This window comes from Hippoglossus stenolepis, chromosome 1, assembly GCF_022539355.2.
Source record: "Hippoglossus stenolepis isolate QCI-W04-F060 chromosome 1, HSTE1.2, whole genome shotgun sequence".
NCBI lineage: Eukaryota > Metazoa > Chordata > Actinopteri > Pleuronectiformes > Pleuronectidae > Hippoglossus > Hippoglossus stenolepis.
The window spans coordinates 20781556-20808572 of NC_061483.1; the positions used below are offsets into that span (position 1 = coordinate 20781556).

Sequence of the window (27017 nt, forward strand, 5' to 3'; positions counted from 1 at the left end):
GGTTACCGAGAGGTTTGGGAACATGATCTATGAAATGTGGTGTGACGATTATACCTTCTTGATCATAGCTGTTGTTTAGGTTCTGCTTGTATGTACACAACCACTGACACACATCACACACACACACACACACACACACACACACACACACACACACACACACACACACACACACACACACACACACACACACACACACACACACACGCACACACAGGTGCAGCCACCATGACGACACTGCTCTGTATGCACCATGGACACAATCTTTAATCATCCGGTGCTCTGCTGTAGAGGGAGAATGTACAGTACTGGTGTTGCAGACACAAACACACACTCATGCACACACACCGTCCCCCACCCGTAGCCCACCCCCTGCAAACGTACCATTCCCTAGTCCATGATGTAATGCTATCACACCCCTCCTCTGCCGTCTCTCTCCCTCCGTCCGTCTCTCACACACACTCCTCTCTCTCCTTCCCCTCATTCTATTGGTGGCTGCCGCCTGCATCTGCTGGATCAGCTCTGACTCCCTGCACACACACACACACTCACACACACCCACACACACACACATTCACTCACTCACACACACACATACTTGCATGCACACACTCACACACGCATCCACTCACACAAAAAGCCACGCTCCCTCTCACACACTCTTACACATACACTACCAAGGGGATTCCTCCGCCACTGCAGCTTCCGCTCACACCACCTTGGCTCCCGTCTTCAGCCGTGGGGGGAAGAGAACGGTGAGTCCCTCCCTTCTTCTCTTATGACAGCAGGCGATTGTGGTTCTCAATAAGACAAAAGGATGAAAGGGCATTACGCGTGGCGGACAGAACACCAAGGAGGCATCACTGCTGTACTGCAGCCTGGGAGGAGAGGAGAGGCTGACAGCTGAGTTGTGCTTGTGGAGTGATGGGAAGTAGGTGTGAGGTTGCTCCGTTACTACAGATACCGGTCATCTTGGGGCTGGGTGCCATGGCAATAGATGAATGCGGTCAGGGTCTTGGCTCATTGTGTTTCTGCGTCCTTAGTGAGGTGCTCGGAGATGTGTTGAGGGCGGCACGTGTGTGTGTGTTTCTGTGTCTCTTTAGCACCTTTTCCAGCATTAACACTGACCTTATCAAGTACCAGTACACCTCATGGTGTGTGTGTGTGTGTGTGTGTGTGTGTGTGTGTGTGTGTGTGTGTGTGTGTGTGTGTGTGTGTGTGTGTGTGTGTGTGTGTGTGTGTGTGTGTGTGTGTGTGTGTGTGTCTTCATTGAGATGCAAAATTTACTTATATGCGGGAGCAGCCTAATTTAGGACATCTAAATATGCTCCAGGGTGTTGTGTCTTATCTGGTTTCCTCTTTGAAAGATGTCAGTCGCCTTGCTTTGAGATAACACTGGGAAGGAAAAAAGCTGAATCACATGAATGTAAAAAGCTGCTGCTGCTGCTGCTGCTGCTGCTGCATTAAGTTCCTGTGACAGTTGAGTTAGTTCCGAATCCTGCCAGCTGGACAGGGAGGATAAATTGGCTACAATAAAGCCCTGACAGTCTCATTATGTACGTATGGATTGTCCCCGCTGTGTCACTAACAAAACTGGGTGTGTGCACGAGGTGTGAACTGTGACATTAGGACAATTGCGACGCTCTCTCTGGTCCTCTCCTTCTCCATTATGTGCACTGAGCTCTTTCACTCTAAGCCTCAATGACATTGAGTCTAAAAAGAAAAGCAATTCTATTATCGCCACGGCTTTTGACTGCTAAATAAAATATTCATGATAATAGAAGTGGGTGAAGTTAGGCTATAGGTCCTTACTGCTACGTTTTCATTTGAAAATGCATCAGCTCTGCTAAGGATCCGCCTCCCGTCCACACCACTCCAGTTTTAGAGCCACAATACTTTGAGTTTCAGTTTGAAAACGGCAGGGCTGCGTTTTAGTCTGGACGGGCTGAAACTGAGATGTTTGGAAACATGATTGGGTCCTTTTGGTTATGATGCAGCCTTCGCTGATTCGTCCGGCTCCTATCACATGTCCCTTGCAGAAGAAAATGACTGATATAAGCCTCTGCACCAGTGTAGAACACAACATGTATAATCAATTACAAGATAAAATCTGCCTTTTACAATGATACAACTGCTTACATGTGTAGGAGACAAGATTTTACTTGAGCAATCTGCGACGATTAAAACGGACATGGAACTAAAGCTCGTGTGGACAGAGCTTGTTTAAATTTGAAGACACTGTTTACTTAGACATGTGGCTGTAGGCTAGGTTGACCACTTCTCCACTTTGAGAAGAATTGCACTGCAAACTAACCTTTGTATAAATCCAGTGTGTTCAAATGTTAATATTTCATATGGCTGGTCTACTTCACATTTGGACACTCTCATAACTAATTCATCCAGATGTTTTTCCACCTCTATATCACATAGAGCCAGACATGATTCACTGCTCTTCTATTTCAGCATAAGTGCCAGAAAACTCTTAATTTTAAAGTATTTCTACCCTGTTGAATTGATTAGCACATTGGTGGGATCCATTATTTAAGCAAATAAGTCTGGAGGACAGTGTAATCCATCAGATGATACCAGCTCACTGGCAGCAAACCAAACAATATATTCTCCACGCTAGATAATCTGCATGTCGCTCTCCAATTAACCAACAAACAAATTAGCTTTGCTGTGCCTTTCAACCCGCTCATTATTATCGATGATTGCAGCTCGAACCACACACAGAAAGGGAGAGAAAGATATTTTGGAATTCAGCTGGCCTTATTCAAATTCTCCAAAGCCTCTTGTGGAGCAATGTGTGCAAATATGTTGGTGGATGTTTAAATCGACGATTAGCGCATGAAACAGCTCTGGCTCGAGGCTGTTTGACATCCCCTCTGTCGACATAAATGGGAAGTAATTAGGATGATGGTCCAACTACAAACGAATAAACCAACAGGCATGAGGAAGTGCTGCACATAGCCACTTCCCCGTTGGCTGTTAATGCATTATTTGGGTCCTTAAAAGGTTAGTATGTGGTCATACTGAGATAGTTTATTGATCTCTTACTGTTTGAAACCCATTATGGCCGACAGCAGACACTGTGTCTCTCCAGTGGCCCAAAGACCTTTAAGAGTTAAAACCAGGAGCTAATGTTGTCGTCACAGCCATTCTTCAGTTATTTGATCGTTCCCCGATCGTGAGAAGTCTCTTTTCTTTTCATCTGTTTTGATACAAATTCCGACTTTGGAGCTTTGGAGAAATGTAGTTGGTACAATCTCACACTGATCTGCCCTCAGTGGGTGCACTGGCGTCAGCTGAGCTGAATACGAGGGCATGAAATCACTCGAGGTTGAACTGCGAATGATTGGAAAACCGAAAAAAGGATCAATTCAATCAATACTGCACTGACTCTGCCAACTGTATAAGCAATCTGCTTCCTGAAAGCCGCTCACGCCTCCTACCTCAGATGTGTTACTCTGTAGACTCGGAGCCGCTCGTACGCAGGCCTCTACATGAACACCACCAGCTGCTGTTGTCTCTTTTTTAATCAAAGGTTGTGATTGTTTGATAGGGTTTTTTTTTTTTTTTTGCTTTCAACAGAGACACCACAAGTACTTCTGAGAATAAAACATGTGAAGATGTGAGGCCTGCTTATGGAAAAAAAAACAGACCCAGGACAGCGGCTCTGGTTCTTTCATCCTGTTCTATCATCCTGCAGATATCATGCCCTCTACCTTCTGACTCAAATATGTTCTAGCATCTAAATGTTTTCTTTATGTTTTAAAGTGTTAATTGCATTGAGAGCACCAGTACCTCTTGCAAGCTGCAGGCCTGTGTGTCCGCAAATGGACACAGATTAGAGCTTAGTTCCCAGACTTCTCGGTCCCTGACCCCCAAAATAACCATATCATGACACATGCGGCCTCCATTATCCAAAAGGATATTTATTTGAGCTATTCACGAAAAATCACCTATACGTGCACATGTTGTAATGTTTCCTGTGGTGCTGTAAACTAACCTGCTTCAACTGACGGTGTTGCTAATCTGTAGTTATCACCTCGGGAGTCACCTAGGCCGTTTTCAGACTTTCTCTGGAGTTTGTCTTTCACTTATAACGGTTCTGAAGAATCTCCTGCTGTATTCTCACATTGGCTTACGCAGACATTATCCTGAGTTTTTACCAGGGGGCTTGCAGGGAAAAGTCCAGAGAATGTCTGCAACTTAAATATTTGCGTTCTCGCATACAGCTCCTCAGGGTAATTTCAGGAGATTATCTGAATTCAGTTCATGTCTGAAAACAGCTATAGAGACTTTTATAGAGGTTTTATTTTAAATGTAACTCGTATTTTTTAGCTTTTGGAACAATTATGGCTAAAGTATGTATTTTAAGAATTGTGTTTGATTTCTGGAAATCGTCTTGTGACCGTCCTTCTGTGTATCACAACCCCTCAGGAGGTCCTGACCCCTAGTTTGGGAACCACAGGCTTAGAGCACAAGGACACCAGGCACTGGACAGTGATGTAGGAGAGAAAACAATGAAAGTATGGAGAATGATTCTCGCCCATAAGAAAATCTAGTTAGTTCATACCATCTTTATTAATCATTGGTATTATTATCATCCGTAAAAGGTCAGAGTCTTTATGGAGTTCATATTTGATGAAAACCACACAGGTTCATTAATATCTTGCTTTGCTGCCTGAGCAGCTGATGGAAAATTCATTCTGTTTTCAACGAGCTGTTTATCTTTACATTCCACAAACCTCCACAGAGCTTTGACTGAAAGCTGAGCCGCTCCAGGTTTTGATTTTCTGGTCTTTAATTTCAGGAAAGAATCACAAAAACCTTAATGGATAAACCTGCCATCAGACCTCATAAACACAAGGACAATTTCCTACATTTAATGGTATTCCCCTTTAACCCGGTGCAGTATTTAATGTCGAGGGGAATACAGTTATTTTCACTGAAAATTTCTTTAAAAAAAATCATTAATTCACTCTCAGTGCCTAGAGGCTGTCTTCCACAGCCCTCCTCCTCTTCATCCTCCTCCTCCTCCTCCTCCTCCTCCTCTCACTGTGCAGCTGTGCTGGACCTTCACCTCTGCCCTCTCACTGCTGCATCCACAGCCTCCCAGCTTCAAAACCCTTAAGAAACGAGCCAGACAAAGAAAATCTATGTACCAAGCAAACACACACACCCACACACACCAGCGTCTTGCTTTAAACTGAACTGGTCGTCACTGATGTCATTTCCCTCAGCAGGAAGCTCTCCGGGGAAAACCAAACCACATTAAGGTGCATTCATTTCATAGCGTCCTATAGTGACGTCCTATAGAATTCTTATTAACACCACATGCCCTTCCCCCCAGTGTGTGCACAGAGGCGGTCCAGACTGCAGATATTGGCTCTAATTCATTACAGAAGATAAATAGACGTCCAAAGCAGTTCAGCTGACCCTGGCATGTGCACATGGCGTCGAGGGTTCGAGTCCATTTCGTGTCAGAATCTCATCATATGTCTCTTTATTCCTTTTTGTCTGCAGCCTCACAGGCAGTTTACCAACCCGTGGCGCAGACATGCCACAAAGCTGATCCGCAGACAGACCGCTCACATCATTCTTTCCCTCAGCATCTTCACATTTCTTCACATTCTTTCCTTTTGTGGAGTTTTTTTTTCCAAGCAGGCCACTCCAAAGACAAATCAAAGACAGTAAAACCTGGTCACAACACGACCTCACTCACTGCAGAACCATGGAGATGAAATCAGCTCGGCTCATTCGTAGTTTCGCTCATCCAGTCCTCATGATAAACTGTATTGATAAAACCTCTGAGCTTTGATTACGAGCAGGAACGAAAGAGGAAAAAAACTCACTGAGGTGATTGAATATGTCAGGAATTAAAGTAAGAGTCAATTAAAGTCTATGACATGATTTGCGTCTGCTGTTTAATTATTTTCCCTGACACCATAAAAACACAGGCATACTTCTGACATGTGCGAGCATGAGGGATAGAGAGAGAGGGGGGGGGGCCGTGAAGCAGCAGGGAAGTATAGAAACCACCTCTCTTTTGTTTGATATGGACATGAGCTGCCATGTGCTGTTAAATAAAAAAGGAGAGAAAGATATATTTCATTCCTCCACACTGTTGCTGTTACCAACAAAATGAAAAGAAAAGTGGTATCTAATTACACAACACCGTTATAAAATGTAGGAACTATTCATTTGGGAGAACGAGATTAAACAGATTAAACAGTATTCTATTCTTTCATTCTGTCTGTGAAGCTGTTTACTGACATGAACTCTGCTAAATGTTTGGACATTCTCTTGACTTTGCCCTTCACATATGGTGAACGCTGCAGGAGATCGTCCGGGTCAGACGCGTTCACAACAACAGGAAAATGTTGATGCATTCAGAAGAGGGGTGGCGTCTTTGCAGAGCAGGAGGCGGGACATATTGTTTAACTCTGCTGCAGAAATCACGTATTTTTTGTTTACAATACATTGAAAAGGGCATCGGTTCTTTTCCAAGTTGACATCTTCCTCTACATGTGTGACACCTCTTTTACGTCCTGAGATCCAGCAGGTTAGTGTGCGCGCTGATGGCGTCTCTAACATGCGACAGATTCAAAACTGAAGAAAGAATACAAACATCTTTGAAAGACGGCCCTCATCTTTTGGCGATGAGGGCCGACACCAGTGTCAATGTGATGCAAACGTAAACATGTGATTTCTGCAGTGGAATTCATACGTAATGAATGTTCTCTTTTTACAACATGCTCTACCCAGACTCCAGCCCTCATCTGAATTTTCCAGACATTTTCCTGTTGTTTGAACGGATCCGACCCGGAAAACCTCCTGCTGCGTTCTCCATATGTGAAAGGTAACATCTGGTGAAAGTTCGGACCCAATTCTCTGGACATTTTGGTCGAGTTCATGTCTAAAAACGGCTTCAGACATTCTCCAGACATTTGAGTTGGACATTTGTGTTCTCACATGAAGCCCGTTCGCAACATTTAAGGAATATGTGCCCAGTTCAGTGCATGTCTGACAACAGCATCAGTGTAACACCAGGAGTGAGGGAGCAGATATTACTCTTTTTCATTTGGACGAGCTGACTGTCAACTGTATCAAGGTCCAAAGTATTTCTCTGGCGGAGTTGTGGCGGGTTTGACAACACAAGTTTGCAGGAGAGATTAAATGTTTTACCTTGAAATTCCAGCAACCATGCCGCAATAATATATGATGATGGTTTCACATGAACATAAAAGATACTAATACATTTATCCTGATTACGATCTGGTCTGAGAAGTTTTAGTCAGTTTGTGCGGGAGACATGGGGGGGGGGGGCTTTCAGCTTGATTTAAAGGTATCAAAACAGCAAGTCACTCCCGTCTATGATATGTGACCAACTTGTCAAAACAAGCAAACTCTGGATATTTATAGGGGAAACTTTCCGATTGGAGCTCTGCATCAGTTGGTCATGAATCATCGACGTGAAGAGAGAAGGTCTCCGGTGTGGGGAGGGAGCGGGTGAGTGAGATGTGGGGACACAGCTTTTCGAACTGGCGGAGCAGGGCAAGGTGAGGACACAGACATAAGTCATGGTGCTGTTAGCCGTGCATGAGGCAGCGGGCTGTTCTGACTTCATCGCAGCATGCTGGGGTGGAGTGTGCTGGTCAGGGGGGAGCACACCTCGCACGAGTCATGAGTTCGACCTTGTTGCATGTCAACATCTCTTACTTTCCACCAGGGACTATTTGTGCAGCACTAAAGACAAAGGCCATTAGGTCTGCATGTGGCCATAAACCAAAGTGCTGGGCAAATTTCGACATGACTGTGGCTCTGGAGGAAAATTCAGCAGATTTCTTAAGTCAGCAGGATTCATCCTCTGGAGAAAAGGAATAGTTGTTGAGATGTTTCAATCAGGACTAAAATCGTAGACCTACCCACTGATCCAAAGTACCTGGCTCGCTACTTTTAAATCCTAGACCTATTCTCATCACTATGGCTCCTTCACGTTCACCTGGTAACACTTAAGTCAGTCCCTGCGCTGTATGCAGTTTACATCAATCATATACCTCACTAGGGAGGTCATTGATTGTTCAGACTGTTCAGCTGAACTTCACGACATCTTCCACCAGTAAACCCACGACTTGGTCTGTTGATTCTCCCTTCAAACGAAGCCTGGCTCTGAGCTCGACCAAGTCAGACAATGGTCGCCGACGTATGGTTTCAGTTCACAAGTGATGAGGAGGTGTCCCTGTGCACAGTTAAGTAGTGGAAAGAGTCCCAGCTCTGGGTTAATGTCTCCACAGTCCTGTGCTGACCAGAAGACTGATGGTTCACCATCCGCCATTTGCAACCGTTGTGCTCTGAAGTGCCTCAGGTGTGTGCAGCTGCCAGGTGTGTTTAGTTGTCCAATGTGGAGTGTCACTCTTTCCCTAACACCTCGCTCTACACCTAACGCTACACCTTAACGTAAAACTAAATAAATCAACAATCCTCCAAAGGGAGCATAACGATATCCATAGAGCCACACTGCTGGCATTATCTCTCTTCTTACTTCTGAATGTACTTTATAGTACCACTAAGCAATTCACATTCCACATTTTGAGGGGTTGAGAAAAACAGTTGGTTGAGATCATCGACATATTGGCTCTGCTTTAAGCCGCTACTACGCAGCTTTTGTTGGGTAACTCCACAAAACATTTAGGCGAGTCTCTTAATCTGGTGTTGTGTATCACTGAAAGAATCCGTCATACACTTAACCCCAATAAAAGCCCCTTGGGTGGCTGTGACCTTAATATGAATGGCTGCCGTATGCTCCCTGGTGGGTTTGCGTGCTACGACAGACGGATATTATTTAAGTGCAGCGGCAGATTAAGGTTGATGCTGTAGATGACTGAGCAATCGTGAAACGCAATCTTTTCAAAACTGCCTCAATGGAGGATTTTTTTTTTTTTAAGACAGGAATAATTTCAATAAATAAACCTGTCATGTTCATTACCAGGGGTCTTTTAATTCTTAGAGAAGTGCTTCACCCAGACCTGCAGAGTTACTTAGCATCTTGTTGTTGCATCTTCAGTTATACGCCTGAAGAATGTTAGGCACTTCAATTTTGTTTTTTCGTGACGCACAGGCTAAATTACATTAATAATTTCATTAATCCATTTGTATTGGCGAACTCAGTCACACTTTTAATTTGTAGGATTTCTTGCCATATCAGAATGAATAGAAGAGTATTTTTCCATCTTTAGAGGGATTGTTGCTGCTGAGTGGTCCGTCCACCCCCTGCTGTTCCAAGCCTGACTTTTTGCATAAGTTGGATGATTTTAATCTTCTCAAAAGTAATCCTTGATTTAATTTGGGGGATTACTTGGGGTTTCGGCAGATAAAGGGAAGCAACTAAGATTTGGCATCTGTCTACGAGAGAATATGGTGTAATGCATACAGTCAGAATAAGAGTCATGAGTTTAACCCCAACATGACACACCTATCTCTTAGGGGGTGGAGCGAGGGGGGGGGGCAGCGTTAGCTTTTATCTGCAGTAGAGTCATAAAGAACCAGTCAGACGATGACAACATTTCCAGAATAAAGCGTCAGCATATACGTCTAAGGTTGTAGCCTCAGGCCTTGTGCGCCTGGTTTGGTGACTTGTCATCACACTGCTCGGCACTAACAGTAAAAATATTTGACATATTCACACATTGGGTGAGAACAAAAGCTGCAGACTAATTATTAGCGTTATCTGCTGCCCTGCAGGTGTGAAGTTTTGTGTGATGCGTGAGAGGCTGATTGTGTGTCCCTTCTCGTCAAGAGAAGATCATGATGATTTTGTTTGGGCGTCCTGAGCGGAGCAGAGGGGGGGGGGGCCCTGCACACTGACAGACTGAAGGAATGAGATGACAAAAGCCCACAGTACTTTTTATTCTCTTCCAGGGCTAAAAAGAGATTACATGAATGGTTGAGTCTGGTTGTGTTCAGGTCGTTGCTCGTTCTACATAATCCCCTCTAATTCTCTTTGTGGTGGACGCTGTCAGTTGTCATTGGTTGTGTGACGGCTGGAGGGGAAGAGAGGAACCACTGTACCACACTGTATCCCTTCTCTTCTCGTATACTCTACTACTTGGACTTGACTACACTCTATTTACTTTAAACTCTTGCATGGTCTATTCTTAACCCTAATGGGGGCCTTGAAATCACAACATGAAATCACATAACACAACAGCAAATAAGAAAAAGAACAGCAAATAAGAAAGAACAGCAAAAGAAAATACAATTGCAAAAAAAATACAATGGCAAATAAGAGAAGACAACAAATAAGTGGCCAATGTTTCTATCTAATCAGCGATGAGCGAATGTTGTTGTGTTTTCTTATTTGGCACTTCAGTGCCGAGGCCAAGAGAGCTCAAGGCACTGCAAATTAAGAAAACACATGCAAATAGAAACAACAAGTGCAAATCAAGATAAAAACGTCATAATCTTGATGCTTTGTGAAGTTACATCACCACTGACGTGTAGGAGATTTCAATAACTTCAAAAAGTATTGAACTACAGCCAGGTTTAACACTTTTTTCGGGTCCCCTGGAAATATTTCCGGTGTCGTTTTTTGCTTTACTGTATTTGCATGTGTGTCGTCAAATCGATGAAGTTGTTTTCTTAATTTGCACCTGTTTTTTTCTATTTGCATGTATTTTCTTAATTTGCAGGGCGTTGAGCTCTTTCGGCCCCCGTACTTCAGGGCCACTGCACTAACACCCAACATCGATACCACCATGAATAGATTTATAACTAAATCAATCCAAAAACAGTTGAATTTTCTAAGAGCTCCTAAAGGTCTGACTGACGACCCAAAGGAGTGTAGGGGCCTTTGCTTTAGTACAGAGGAGTTCATGCAACATTTGTATTACTAAAAAATGTATTTTTGCATGATTCATGAACACCTGCAGGCTCGTTTAGAACCGTTTTCTCAGACAAGAAGAGGGAACATTAAAAGCTTGGATCTCACTGTGACAGACAGGGGCCTCCTCGGTGTGTGGGTTCAGCAGCGTGTGCAGTGGGAGGAGCTAAAGTTTGGAGGTTTGAGGAGGAGGAGGAGGAGGAGGCGCGTCTGCTCTTCACACGCACGGGAGGAGGAGGATGGTCTCCACGCTCACATTCAGCGCTACGAAGCAGCTGGGGCGCACTTTACGGATTTAAATCTTCTTTTTGACTTGTTTCTTTTCCGACGGTCTTGGTTTCGAGCGGCTCCGCGGACGTGCGATCAGCGTGACGGGGCGTGTGGGTGTCGGCTCTGAGGCTCGAGCTCTGTGCGGACGCGCTCTGCTCCGGTTTCCAGGTTTCACACCTTTTACAACGAGGAGAAGCGGAGTAACACATTTGGAATCAGCGCATTTATCCTGTTGTCATAAGAGGAATAACACTCTGCCTCCACACACATGTAAGTGTTGCACTGGGGTTTTATTCTTAAAGTGTATTTCTGATGGATTGATTTGATTGGTGGTGTTTTATCTAGACATGTATCGATACTTATACGCGTTGATCTGACTCCTGCGTGTAGTTCGTGGGGCTGCTCGTGTCAAGTCCATGCGCCTGTTTGCAAATGAAAAATGATAATATGATTGCAGCTTCGTTGTAAAGGCTGATGGACTGACCCCTCGGTTTCCAGTCTAACCCATGTGGGCAAACAGCTGCTGCTTCCATCCAGCCCTAACAACACACGGGGAACCGTGGATCTGGGCTTTATTTTCACCACACCTACAGAAACACTGGTCCATGTGTTTTCTGGAACTTTGAATGTTATTCTCCCCCAAACACTATTTATGTCTGATGACCTCCCGTGTCAGTCTGCATTTATACACACAGTGTGATCCTGGATGAAGCACCTGTGTTTATTTCCAGGCTCACGAGGAGAGAGAATACAATGTGTGATTTATTCTGAGCCAATGGAGCAAATCTGGAGGATCCACAGACTGTGAGACCTACAGAGTCCCTGAAGGGTCCCACTGGGAATTCTTTCGAGAATAACCTTTGTGTTACCTTTATGTTTCCTTGTGATAGTTTTGTGTTATGTTGCAACAGCTTCCTATTGACATCATGCAACATCATCATTTCATCTTCTGATCACTGTACTGCCTGCTTCTGGAGCTCTAGACCTTGTTTCAGTTTAATGTCACTAACTATATAAACATATCTGTTGAGTAGTAGCACTATATCATCATACTTCATGCCCAGTTCAAAGTTTTAGCCGAGCCTGTTAGGACCCATTGGGACCCAAAAGGCTGGGCCGGGTTCGGGCTAAAAAGTAAAAATGGTAATAAGGTTCAGTTTGGGTCAGTCTTTTTTTGTTTATTTGTTTGTTACTTTTTTTACACTGCACATGTCTGCAATCAGGAAAAATACACAATAACCATGTGTGTCAGTAACAGGGTAACACAAACTCTGTGCAGTTTATATTAGCTGCATTGGGCTCGGTTCGGACACAAAAAATTGGGTTGTGCTTGGATGGGTTTAGACAGAAAATGCGGACTGAGCCAAAGTCTCTGCATATGTCTCTGAAAGAACAGAAGAAGAAAAGTATTGTGATAATTGTAAAAATGTCAACCAGAGTCCAGTCCCACAATTTGCTGCAGTGTTGTGAGTTTTATTGATATTCCAGAATATGGTGAGCCTGCTGTACCCTCAGTAAGACAAAACATATTGCAAGGGAACGCAAAAGTAATCCTCAAACAAATTCTGGCCGTGACCCTTCGGGGGCTCCGTAGAGAGCCGAGCGTCGTTCAGTGTTTACATGGTGCTGGTATGCTTTGCTGGAGTCAGACTGTAAATGACCAGTGGAGCAGTCTTCCCCCTCCAGGCCTCTGCTGTTCTTCTCCTCCCCTCTCCAGTGTGTGATGGTGTATCAATAACACTAATGACACTGATAGTCGGGCTTTGTTGCTGTAAACAAATGTGCAGAAAGCAGAAGCACTTACAAAAGCATGTTGACACCCTCTCCCCACCATACTCCCTGTCTTTTTACTCTGAAACACACACACACACACACACAGATACAATGTGCACACATGGAGACCCCCACCCACACCATCACACACACATTCAAACACTCAAAACAAACACGGAGACTCCACCCAACACTCCACCCACTGTAACAACTTCAGAGGAATGGTCAGCATGTGGAGAGGTTGTGGTAAAAGAGCTGGAGGGGAAGTGGAAACCAGGGAGGGGAGACCCTGATGCTTTTAAACTCCCTAAAAGTTAGTGATATCCCACATAGTGTCCACAGGGACCGGAGGAGATCAGTGCAAACTGATGGGACTCGCACATCCAGAGTCCCCGTGCGGCTTTGCGTATTGTGCTGAGACGTGGGAAACGGTCGTTTGGTTGGGCTGAAGCCAGACTGTACCCAGGGACGCTGCAGGCATGGAGCCAGCTCAGTTGAGTTTGTGCACATGAGCTCAAAATGGGTTTTTATTTGGGATGAACCCCAAATGTGTTTAAAAATCCAATGCAAATGTTCCTGGAGCTGCTGGAATATTTGGCAGCTTCAGTTTAAGGAACCTGTGAGAGTTCTTGTAGCCTCAACTGTGAAAAGTCACACTTCGCCTTTTACACATGGGCAATAAGTTTTAATGGCTCACATTTGCATTCACTAAAGCCTGGCTGTGGCCCTGTTTGCTGACTGTCTCTGCTGTGTCTGTGCATAGCTTTGTGTGCCAGTTACCAGGCCATTCATATTGAGAATGACCTGCAGGTCCTGTAGAAACTCTGGCCAGGCCCTGCAGGGGGAGAGGTGTCGGGCCAAAGGAGATCTCTGCAGGCAGGTTCCTTTCAGGCCATGCTAATTAGCCTGTAAATCCATTTTCCTAATTGGACCATTCTACAACTTTATATCCTGCTGATCCCCACGCTAGCATTCCCCTCACAAACAAATATGTTTTAGCACCGAAAAACATGTGGGAGTTTTTTTTCAAATCAGAGTTCCTGGTCATGGTTTCATTCTGGACCTTAATCTGTAACTAAATTACAGAATGATCCCAGTGCTGATAGACATACTTTATCTTTGCTTAGATCTTTTTGGAAAATGCTGTTTTTAAATTTACACACAATATATGGAGCGTATATATGTCTTTATAACTTTAATGTGTTTTTTGCAGTATTTATGCTGAAGACTGAACCTCTTACAGCATTTCTACTCTATATATTGTCTTCAGTCTAATCATTTTCATGTATGTGTGAGATTCAGTAGAGAAGTAATGGTTGAGAGCACCAGCATAGCTACTATAAACTCAGATTAGTGCTCCAGTAGATATATAGTAAACCTATAATTGTTGTGTTCACACTCCCATAATAAAGCTGGGCAGTGACAGACCCAGGTTTTCCTTTGACTGGTGTGGAAACTTTATTCACTTCTCTGTGTCTGTGTGACAAGTGTCAGTCACAAGTCAGTTTTTCAAGTGTCCTGTGTGTGGACTTGATCTGAGGTGGCTGACCTGGCATGAGAATTTATTATGTAACGTGTTCCTCCGCAGAGAGAAACAAAACGTCTTCTCCCTTTTCCTTCTCATGTTTTGAAAGAAATGAAGGGAAAAAGATAAACTGTGACTTTGTAATGGAAAGCAGACTTCTCAGACGCGTCAGATGTGTTTTTCCTGGTGAATTACACCGATAACCACAGTCTCATATTTCAGAGCTCTGGGCTGGTGTGGATACAGTTATTGTGTTTTTATTTGCCTCTAAGATTGTCTTGAGAGTCCATATTTTATTATTTAACTTTAAAAACAAAGAGTGTGTCTTCTTACATGTGGCAGAAGGGGAACGTTATCGGAAATTTGCAAAAGAAAAACTGTGCTTCATTGTTTGGATCAGAAAAAAGATGCTGCTGTTAATATTATATTTTAATTCACTTTGTGTGTCAATACAAGCCATATGTATAAATCGATTTAAGTATGCTTCAGTGCAGAGAACCCCAGTGACATTAGAGACTGTATGGAAATCATTGAGGGTTGAAAGGAGTATTGTATTTTTGTCTAAAGACTGAAGGGATTAGTTACCCTTTGTTTTTAGTGAGAAAGAAAACGTTCCGTCTCCTCACGGGTCGAATAATTTGCGAACAGCCCCTTGCTTATGAAAAATAGGTTAATTTTCTCTTCTACTGCAGTTAAAGTGGAAATCAATTCATCGTAATGTTGGCAGTCTTAATAATCATTTGCAATTACTTCCCCACTTAACTGTTATAGTTGAACAAATTCATTATGACCCCATTCCTCGTCTGCGCCATGTATCAGCTGTTATCAGTGGGATAGTTGCCAGGGGAGACCGCGCCGTTGACTTATTACTTCCTTTATTGGCGGCAACTGCTTGTGAAGACAAAGACAGATCTCCTACCTGACTGTAAACAAAGCAGAAGTGCTACAGCTGTTCTCTTTGAAGCCGACATGTTTGCTGGGAGTAAACAGCCACCTGCCTTCAAGCGACAAGCCAGACAAACGACTCACACAAACTGTGTCATGTTCCCGCTCTGGATACGTAACGTGAACGGTTCTGTGGTCAGTGCTCGTGGTTGCGGCCGTCGACATTCGTACTTGTGGCTGCAGCGTGGGTCTGACAAGGTGAAGCCAGAGTATCGTCATCTGATTCGCTTTTAAATCCTGTTGCCCCGCTTGTCAAAACCTGTAAGGAAATGAGTCCTCACATCGGTTTAACTGCGGGGATTAATCGTGCTCCCCTCCAACTCCATGTTTAAGTCATGAGATGAATAACCTGCTACGGATAGCCAAGTCTTTGGATTTGATGGCATAATTAGAGGATGAACTGTGATGCTAACACGGCGTGGTCCAGACCTCACAAAGGCCTCTATTGTGTGTTTACAAGACTATAAATCTTCAACTCTCCTTTGTCACGCCACAGAGTTTGTCCACGGTCCCCCCTGACTTCATCATCAGCCCAGCCGATGAATGAGACGCGGTGTGTTGTGGCCATTTGCAGCTTTGATAGCAACAGTGTTCCTCTATCAGTCACAACGAGACCAGAGTGGCAGGGAAATAAATGAAATGCCTTTTTTTTTTTTTTGCTTGAACAATCATTAAATTGCATTCTGTCATGCTGTAGAGCCGCAAGCAACTGGAAATTTAAACTCCTTTTGTTTCTTTTTGTTGTGGTGTTCCAGCCCGAGGAAAAATGTTCGCCTCTAATCAAGATCATTTCCTGATCGGTCAGCACACTTCATCATTAGTCTAAGTGGATAAAAGTACGCATTTAAACCCAGAAGCACATTTTAAACAAAAAGAGATTAGTGTAATCTGTTTTCCAGTGAGTTTATAGTCTAATAGCAATTACTTTAAGTCCAGCGAAGTGATTTCCTCAGGAGTGGCTCGCACATCTCCTAAGGTTCCAAAGTGTAGTTTACAACATGCTTTGAACATCAGACTTTCTCATGAAATTATCAGGGGCTGTATGTGAGGATGCAAATGTCCAACTTAGTTACTTCAGACATTCTGTAGGGTGTTTCCTACCAGCACCCTGGTAAACGTCCGACTGAGCCCATGTGAAAATACAGCTGTCCACAGGATTCACTGTGAGCAAGTGGGCGTGTTGATGTTTCTAACATGTGAAAGATGAAAAACTGAAAAAAGAAAACAAATGTATCAGGATGAAGAAAGCGACGAAAATGGGAAAGACAACACAACTCGAGAGCTTTTGGCAATAAGGGCTAACGTTGATTTGCTGTGAACAAATAGATGTGATTTCCGCAGTGGAATATATACGTCATCTCCTGCCTCCTGCAAGCTCTGCCCAGGCGCTAACCCTCACCTGAATGTTCTGGACTTTTTCCTGTTGACCCAGACAATCTTGTGGTGTATTGTTCAAATGTAAAAAAGTAAAGTCTGTAGAATGTTTGGAACCAATTTTCCGGAGTCCATGTCTGAAAACGGCCATAGTTTCTCTAACCGGACTATGATCTAGTGGAAGTCTGGGATATTATGCCTCCTATCACACTGCACTCTGATTGACATGCATAATTCATAATTGATGCTTTGCAAATCTTTCAAGAAGCGCTCTTCCACTGTTCCCCAGTCAGGGTAGAATAATTTGAGGCAAGGGCAAGTCTGTATCAGAGGGAATAGGGTGACCCCAACTCTCCTTTTAAGCACTTATCTCCTCTGCCAGTTGTGCTTCACTCGCTCGTTTGAAATGATAATTGCTCTTTCCTGCGCGGCAGAACTGAGCAGTATGTACACCAATGTAAGAAGGGAGTTTTGAAAATTCTTCAGATCCCATGTGAGCTCATAAGATAGAGCTGGAAAGTGTCACATCTCACTCTTTGCCCTTCATTTCAACGCAGTGTAGATTTAGCACGTTGGGAGAGATGCCACGGAAAATCCAGCCCTTTTGCTAACCTAAGAGGCACCGCAGAGGAAAGTCTGAGGTCATGGCTGCATTTTAATGAACACCTTTAGACTGCGAGGCACGGACATGACGGGATCACGGAAACAGTGCACGTACTGTAGTTAAACAATTAACACAGATCTGTCTGGACGCTTAGGGTCATGCAAATCCAATCAGGGCATATTCAGGGCCTTATACCTGATTAACATGTGAGAAGGCGACTTGATGCAAAGAGGGGGATTAGCCAGTGAGTGTGTTTATATGCACTTTTATAACTTCATTAAAATGGTGTGATTCTTGTCATGGCTCAACAAACCCCGATTGTTTTCTCATATTAGGGTCTGTCATGCTAAGAGATCCTTATTTATTCAATGACAACGTGAAACACCAACGAGTCAGGTTACATCAATGCTGCTATGTTTTTAAAAATGCATCTACTCTGGTATGGATAGGCCTGGTGTCCACGCAGAGCCTTTAGTCTGGCCGGATGCGATGACATAGCCTTCGCTGATTCGTCAGCATATCACATGAACCCCTTCCAGAAGAACACAAGCTGCATTAGCCTCGGCTACCAGCATAGACCTCAACATGGATAATCAAATACAAGCGTTGCTGACCCCATCGTCTCTGCTAACAGCTCTTTGCAGTTAAAGTCTGCATTTTACAATGATAAGCTTCCATGTGTAGGAGATGAACGATATTATTATAGAGATTCCTGTGTACCCTGACACAAACATAGTAGCATGGATGTAGCCTGAGTATTTTTGATGTGGCTTTGATTTGACCTGAGAATCATGGGATTTAGTTTGGTGCACTGTTTCTTTTTTTTTTTGCAAAACAACCATTTTTTAAATTTTACAATAATCTTTGAAATCATCATCAATGCTTCAGCGACATACCACAGCAGGATGCTGTCATCAATAGGAACATGATTCTGTGAATAATTAATAATATATGCAGGGAAAAGTCTCTTATCACTCTGGGATCATGTGAATAATTCATTCCGAGATAAGACAAAAAAGTTTTCGGAAGTGCATTCAGGGGTTGATCATTTAAAATGTTCAGAAACATGTTTTAGTTTTATTTGCATCAAAATACACAGTCTAAAAATCTCTCGGTAGCTTTTGAGATCTGCTGATTAATTAATAAAATCTTCACAGTCTTTGTGACCCAGGGGAAAGCAGTAAATCGATCTAATGTCTGGCAACTTATGTCGTCTTGCTCTCATTAAGAGAAATCATTTGCATAGAGGAAGTGGAGAGAGATATGTTTAATCAATGGTGACTGATTAGCAGTCAAATCGTTTTTTCTTTCCTTCTTGTGCCATTTGTACAAATTTGTTTCTTTCAGAGGAAGTTTGCCTTCAGGCATAAAGATCCCGACTCTTCAGTGAACATCTGTTCCATATTATAGACCTAAAAGTTGGAGCTTGCATATAAGTTTTATTTTATCCCTAGTTAAAATCTCTTCTGTTGTGCAGTGACACTGAGGCCTCAGTTTCAGAGCCAAAAGAAACCTGCAGGGTAGAAATTATTTTGAAGAGATGATATGAACATTGTTTGTGTTTGTGTGTGTAAACAAAATCAAGCTGCTTTTGCTCAGTCTTGATAGTTGTTGATTCCTTTTCTTCTGTTGCCATTTCAAAATATCTTTAATATGTTTACATTTAATCAGCATTCAACTTCCTGCTCTGCGGGAATTTCCTTTTAAAAGCAACAACAAAACAGTATCTTGATGAAAAGATGTTTTTCCAGGACATGCATTGTGTGCAGCTTATGAGTTATGACGATGTGGTGCATCCATATTAAAAACTAGTAGAAAGCTGCTGTGAGAGGATATCCTGGAGATTTGTCTTTGATACATGTATTACCCATATGCTCCTATACATTCCTTAGAAAGCAATTAGTTTTTTACGCTCCACTAAATGCTAGTATGAGATTTCAGTCTTATCTTGGTGTATTCCTCCTGTTTTTATAATTCCTCAGACTTTTTAACTTGTCTTTCAGGCCCTTTTACAAATTTTGGAATGATGACATCAGATAGATACTGTGACACAGGCCACATAATACATATGTATTCTCTATGAAAATCATTTTAGAAATCATGCCTCTTCTGATTTGTTTGTGTCCTGTAGTTTACTGTCAGTGATGTCATCATTGCTCATCTTTTATCAAACATCTTCTTTATCCCTGAGCTCCCTCACCCAGACATGCTGATTCATACATAGACTTTGTGTAAATTCCTGAGTCACTGTGATGATGAATTTACTATGTGCTCTGCCAACTCAGGAAACAATTGCTGCTGCCTCGACTGCTATCGGGAGAGTTTTTCACAGTTTATTTTTAACCCGGTCGTGATTTATTTAGGAGACTTATTTCATGGTGCTGGGAACAGTCGGCTCAGCTGAAACCTGCATTACTTCCCGTTACGTCTACGGGCTGGACGAGAGTACACGTGGTACCCCTTGTTCACACAATGTATTATGCACAGTGCTGTACCTAATAGGTGGCCTCCAACCCGGACCCGGACTCCATTTAGGATTTAAAAAGTTTCAAGTTAGTTTACTTACCTTGGAGTGCCCGTTTTATTTTTTTATCAAATGGACTAAATTGTGTTCAGGCGGAGTTGTGGTTTATTTAACTTTGCCAAAAAACTGTGGTGGGCTGAACGCGAAAAAGCGAGGGAGATGCTCCGGATTATCTGCAGAGTTTCTCCGCATGGCTAGTAGAAAGTCAGGAGAATCGGATGTGTGAACACAGCAGGGGATCCCCGCTGGATTCACCGCGAGCGAGTGGGGGGTTGATGACGCTTCTATCATGCAACACACACAAAAATGGAAAAAATGTATTAATTAATCTGAAGATGAAGATGTCAAGAGAGTTTGAGGTGATAAGAGCCGACACTGGTGTCTCTGTTGTCAAGAAAACCACGTGGTTTCCGCAGCAAAGTTAATACGTCACTTCCTGCCTCTGCCTGCTGCATCCGACGGCTTCACTTTCTCGCCTGAATAATGTGGAGGATTTCTTGCTGTTGTGAACGTGTCTGTGAGCCTCCCCCTTGTTGTGCATGTGTGGAAGGCAAACTGCGGGTAAACTCCGTAGCCAATTCTCCGGATTTTACCCGCAGGTCATGTCTGAAAAAGAGCTATAGTCATTTGATGGTCAACCATTGATTTTTCTTTTATTGAGGTGGGGGGTTTTAAACCTCCTCCCATCTCCCTGCTTTGAAAGCAATCATGCACTGCCCCACTCAGCGAAGCAATAAGTGTGAGTTATAATGACAGACACAGCAAGGAGTCTCTGCCGTGTCAGTCACCTCCTGAAGTCTTTTTTGCCCAACATAATGGCTCCATAAATCCTGGAGAGTCATTTAGACCAAAGGGGCTATGTTGTTTTTAAGGTCACATGTGGAAAAAATTTACTTTTAAATCATGCCTAAAGTAAAACAATTACCTTTTTGGATAAGTTCGCACAACGTCACCTTTTAAACGTGGCAAAAAGTAAGATGCATTCATAGTTCCCCATCACTTTGGTGTTTAACAATACTGTTAATGGATTTGACTGCAACATAATGTAGCCTCATGTCAAGATCTGTGATAGTACTATCATCACAGGGTCGTGCCTGGCTGCTGCTGATCATCTCCATAAGTGCCTCGGTCTGTGCCAAAGACTAAATGAGAGACAAGTCACTTCTCAGAGATGAGTTATTGGGAGATGGTGGTGGAACGCAAAGCCAAGTCGTGTACTCCAAGCTAGCCAAGTGGTTAGCATTCTTTCTGCTCCCCCTCTATTGAACTTGCTATGACCTGGCTCAGAGTGCGTCGTCCAATGTATCTGTCACATCCTTTTTCTCTCTGAACAGATGCAGGTATTAATAGGGATCCTCTGGGTTGCGGGCGGTTAGAAAGGTTAATGAATCCGTAGCCTGAAGCAATATGGCACCAGATCCCCTCTGCATGGACACAAGTTGCAGCAGACCCTCCCCTCGGCAAGCAGATGGGTCCTGTGGCACTGACCATACTGGGTTGTCTGTAGCAGCAGAAAAGAGCTCTAGTCCTATAAATCCCACAACTGTTGTTTCTAATAAGATCACTTCCTTTGCTCAAGTACTTGCTGTCAATCATGATTTAATACTTATTAATATTTAATACTTTTTCTCTTCAGATCCGGGCTTCATTGGTCCTCAGAATGGATTAGGACTCTACATGATTAATTTGACTAAAATGCATGTACTTGGGACACGGTTGTCAAGCCAAAAATATGTAAAAGAAAACAGAACAAGTGCAGTATTACATGAGTTTACATGCCCTTTGTGCCCTTGCTAAGCCCCCCACGGATCTGCCTCTGGGTTCTGGAACGTCCGTCTTGTCCTCCTCAGGTGCTGGCCTCAGTTAGATGAACATTTTAGGCATCACACCCATGAGTCATCCTGTGCTTTGGATTCCCCAGATACCTTAAATTTCACACTCTGGTACAGGGGCCTCTTTATATTGACATCACTTATTTACGACTCGGCACGCTAACTTTTTGTTTTGTTGTTAAATGTCTGTTGAATTTATCAAAATTTTACTTTAAAAGTTTTTCAGGTGTCCTTGAAATCTGTAGGTATGTTTTTGTTTTGGTACATTGATGGAGAAGAATTAAAAAAGTGGTTAGGGTTGTGATAATATGGCAATCTGGAACTAATCAATGAGAATAAAATATGTGTATGGCATTTATTCAGGCCTTTAAACTCTTAAGTTGAGCACCAATACCTGGACATCAGAACTCTGCGTCGTGACCAAAAGTAACCAAAGTAAGTCTGTTGGAATAACAACTTTTTCGGACACTGAAAGGTCAATGCAGGAGTGTTAAGGTATTCCTTTACGCATTACGGCCATAGAGAATTACCCCAAAATAATTCATCATTCCCAACTCCTCAGAGAGACAGAAAACCCTCCCCAGCAGCACCCGTCTCTTTTCATTAAAGTTTTAAAGGCCTCTGGAGTTACATAAGGATATGCGCTGGGCTGCCATGCTTGTTGTTGCAGTCTCAGCAGGCATGAGTGGGACCAGCAGAGGAGGAGGAGGAGGGAGATGTTACAGGAACATGGCTGGGGTTTTAAGCCTCTCGTGACTCAGCTAGCTTCACTGGAGCAGTTGCTAGTGAAGCGAAGAGTGACACATGGGTTCATTGCTCAAGAACCTGGGAATTGTGAGAGACAAGGGTGTGACAGCAAGACACGGATGCAGAGTTAAGAGGAAAAGGGTGTTTTATTCAGTAGAACTTGTGCAATCTGTGTTGCCAGGGAAAAGGTGAGACAGACAACCTTCCACCTATCCTTCAAAAATATCCGTTCTTCAGCAGGAGCACTGCCTGTCAGTCAACTACAATCTGCCTGCTACCAGCCACAAAGTCAACAGGTCATTCAGTCAGTGAGCTGCCAGTCTCATCCAGCTTCCCTGTTAGAGACGTGGTTGTAAATCTGTTTATCCTGCACATAGTTGTTGTTTAACCAGGTTTACCAGAAGTTTGAAAAGGTCCTCCCCAGCAGGGCTCCATCTCACCAGACGAGCAGGGGCCACTCGCTGACCCCCGCTTGTCTTGCGCTGTTGTTGGATTTATTAGCTACCGTAAATATTTGAGAGAGGTCTTTAGGGAGTTGTTGCAGTGATGCAAGCTCTCAAGCAGAGATGCCATGTGCTCTCCAGTGTTTACTTTGTAAACGTCACCATGTATGTGGGAGCTCGGGGGAGACATCCAGCGCTGTCAGCCAAATAAGGAGTAGTGAGTTGTTTTGTATCCCAGGAGCAGAGTTGTATTCTCACTGAACTAAGGTGTCTGTGCTTCTCCTGGTATAATGATAGAATCGGTGTTTCTGGCAGTGGTGGCTATCATAGAAAACATGGGTCACTACTTTGCTTTCAGGCATGCACTGAAGTCCGGACATCTTCCTGACATTTTCTGAAAATTCACAGCGTGTTTACAAGTGAGCATGTGAATGACGTGTCGAACATGTGGTGGATGCAAAACTGGAATAATTCAAATATTTCTTAGAAGAATGAATGTTGACAAAAATTCATCAGGTGGTCATAAACAATCTCCACACTCTAAATGCATGCTAACGTGGCTAGGATGTGGACATATGCAGCTGTTTGCTAACAACTTCAGGTCAGTGTTGTGTTTACACTTTGATGGTACTGTATCGGAGTATCAAAAACTAACTCATAGCAGGTCTAAGAAGTACCAAGAGATAATTTCATGATTTATCACCTCCGGCAAGGAGTTTTCATTTTGCAAATGGTTTGTTTATTAGGTAGCCTCATTACACCAATGTTACTGGACAAATTACCACAAAACTTAGTGGGAGGATGGGAAATATGGGCCAAAAAAGAACCCCTTAAATTTGGGGAGGATTAAAATTTAAGGGGATGGATCCAGGAATCTTTTTTCACTTTCGAGATAGTGTGTTGTGTTCCCAGGGATTTATAGAGCTTGATGATAAATAATCAGGCTTTTGAATTAAAATGTGTTTTCATAAGGAGACTGTTGGGTCTTGGCGAAGCTATGCACCACTCTAGTTTTAATAATGAAGTTTCAAAAGAGGTACACAGATTTATCTTCTGTATTTTTTTTAAACAAAAAAGAAAGAAACAGATGGGAGGTTTCTTCCAAGAAAGCTGACCCCCTACTAAATACAATCTCAGCATATATAGCTACATAACGTGCACCTTATCTGCACACTCACACTGAGGCCAATAAAAGTCGGAGTCATGTTCACTGCGCCTCTTTGAAACAAATTACAGAGTGGTCTTGGGAGTCGCTGTTCTTTAATTTATTTCTCCACATACCACAAAATTAGAGCCAAGCTCCCACAGGATCTTCTCCATTATCTCTTACCAATTGTTTATGATAGCTTAATTAAATATAGAGATTAAAACAAAATCAAACGGACGCTTTATCTCACAGAGAAACTTTGTGGGCTGCAGTGCAAACGGCAAATCAAGACATTCACTTAAATTATAAAGTTTCCTAAACCCTCCCAGCTACAATGTGATGAGTGTGTTTACGTTGCTGGCTGGTGGTCTGAATGACCCCTTTAGCTGAGTTTTACTTCTCTGGCAGTGCGATGACAGTAAATGCTGAAAGCACAAATAGTTGTTTTAGTCTTCACGGCTTAAGCTGGAGTCACCAGTGTGCTACTCTTAAATATTAAAGTGTCGGCTCTGAGAGATGAGGCAAGTCATCTTTGGGTGATGCCAACGTTTCCTGTCAGAACAGATAAGTCAACTGTTGTGTTACTGTTCCTCACCATCCTCGAGATTAACCCATCGCCACATCTATCAACTCTTTTTGCTTTTGTAGTTGTTTGTTGTTGCGTTAGAAGTTTGGAAAAAGATCTGTTATTCACGCTCGTGTTTCATCTTTTTCTTTTAAACTTGTTTTTGGATCAAACCTAAAGAAGCCGCTTCTCTCTCTTCTCTCCACAGATCCAAAATGACTTTTACTAAGTGGCCACTGGTCGGAGCTTAGCGCTGATCCATCGCAGAGCTACTACGAGTGGATGAAAACCAGCAGCTTTTAATCCAGAAAGGATTCCTTTTCTCTGTGATAAGAGTCTACTAACCGTGTGTAAGGACCACTGGGAGTACAAGAATCAAGTCAAGAACACGTTCCCTCACCCCTCACCCCTCCCCCCCTCAGCCTGCGGGAAGATGAGAGTGAAAAAATAAAGCTCTGCAGTCCAGGAGCTTAATGAAAACCAAGGAATCTTAGCAAGCAGCGTGCATTTGTTTATGTCTGTGTGAGAGGATCCAGTAACCATGTGGACGCTAGCTGTGACTGTCCACTCTCTCCTCGCTGCTATGCTGTTATTGGCTACCTACTTCCAATCAGGGATGGCCACGGAGGAGGATGTCACACCGCGCATCAGTTTCCCATACAGTAAGTCTAAATGAATACCTGACAAACTTGTTATCAATAGAACTTGGTGTTTTGCTCAATTGCTGCATTGTATAGCTGTGTATAGCTATGCTCGTGCTATCATCCATAAAGTTTTTACTGTCCATGCAAACAGTCAGACCTCATAGTTTATGCTGCAGTTGAGAGCGTACCCACAAGTGACATGCAATGTAGTAGAACGTGTCTTTTGCGAGTGTGAGCCCCCCCCCCTCCGCGACCACCATAGATTGAATGAATTCTGTGGGTTGGGCTGTTGCAACCATTGCTAAAAACATGCTATTTTAGTGTGATTACAGGTTAAACAAAATAAGTAACTGGTGGCCTCAGACATGTAGCTTCAGCCTCTGTCTTATACACAGTGCCATATATGTAGCAATCAATAGCACAATTATGGTCGATTTTCATAGTTGTCAGTGTTTTTAATTAGCTAGCTTGAAAAATAAAGTCACTCTGGGCAATTCTATTATCTCAAATTTACGGTAACGCCGTCTTCAGCTGAGAAGTCGGCTCCAACTGTTATAGTTTAAGCAGCCAAAGTCAACAGTTACAGTCAAGACCTGCAAAGCCTGTTTTTTCTTCTTGATGCCTGTCTGAAATCAAGGATCGGTAGTTTCCTAATAATTTTGAGGGATAAATCCTCTACAGTTTTCTTTGTAATATGCCGTACAAAATTGGGAAGCTTGACAAGTGTAACAACAATTAAAAACATAATTTGGGTCAATGGTGAAGAAACACAGCAAACACAGCCGTGCGTTAGTGATGTGTAGTGAAGCAGCCATTGCAACAGTGTATTCGTAGAGTACAAGTGCCTGTTGGCCCCTGATGTGTACACACACACACACACACACACACACACACACACACACACACACACACACACACACACACACACACACACACACACACACACACACACACACACACACACAGGCCAATTTGAAGTTGCTTGGACTACAAACACCCCCTCTCTAAAGTGCAGGCAATTATTTCAAGATTAGATGTCACTTTGTTACAAAATTTGCTGTTTTGTTGTTTTTACACCCTGAGGCTCGACGGGGAGAAGTGTGCTCGGAAATAACATGCAACTCCTCAGACTGACGCACCAACAAAGTGTGACAGTTTGGGGCCTACAAACTGTTGCACCACACATATTGTCTGACATCGTGCATTACTCGGCTCACTCGGCTCTTCCTCCCTTTTTGAGTCTAATTCCACTGTTTGATACTGTTCAGCTGAGTGCAACAGTCGACCTCACAAACATAAACCTTGCGTGTCTCCTGGTGAATCCGCTGAGTGAGTAGAGGACCCTTTTTCCACCTGACTTCACCACTGCATGTAATTACTCACGCACGCACTGCAGCGCTCCTCATTATAATAGCTGTGGATTAAGCTTTCATAATTTTAAATAACATGTCGCTGTTTCTCTCTATTTGTTTAGCTGACAGCTTTTTGGGTAATTGATTGATGCATTATGGGAGCTTATGACAAATACAGGAGGGAGTCGGGGAACCAGGTTGTTGTTCGGCTGTTTGGCAGACTGGGGAAATTGCTTTTCAGGGAAGTGTCACTTAACACTTATTTTTTTAACATCCTGTGTTGTAGCTGTAAAAAAAGGACTGTTCATCATCATGTTTCTTTAAATTGGCTCTCTGGTTCCTGTATTTTTATGTCTGTGGTGTCAGAGGTACTCACACAGGCAAATA

The 27017-nt window shown here is 43.2% G+C and overlaps 1 protein-coding gene across 2 annotated transcripts in view; it reads left to right on the top strand.

Annotated features, from left to right (window-relative positions):
• The first annotated feature begins 531 nt into the window (after positions 1-531).
• The window catches only part of LOC118106879 (semaphorin-4B), a 60752-nt gene continuing 34266 nt past the window's right edge, over positions 532-27017 (top strand). Inside the window, exons 1-2 of one of the 2 annotated variants that reach the window (XM_035155600.2) lie at positions 532-755; positions 24843-25296. In XM_035155600.2, coding sequence (XP_035011491.1) covers positions 25176-25296 — 121 coding nt within the window. In that variant the 5' untranslated portion in view covers positions 532-755; positions 24843-25175. Of the gene's footprint in view, positions 756-11112; positions 11426-24842; positions 25297-27017 lie in introns of those variants that run through there. The other variant, XM_035155599.2, reaches the window with a different exon arrangement.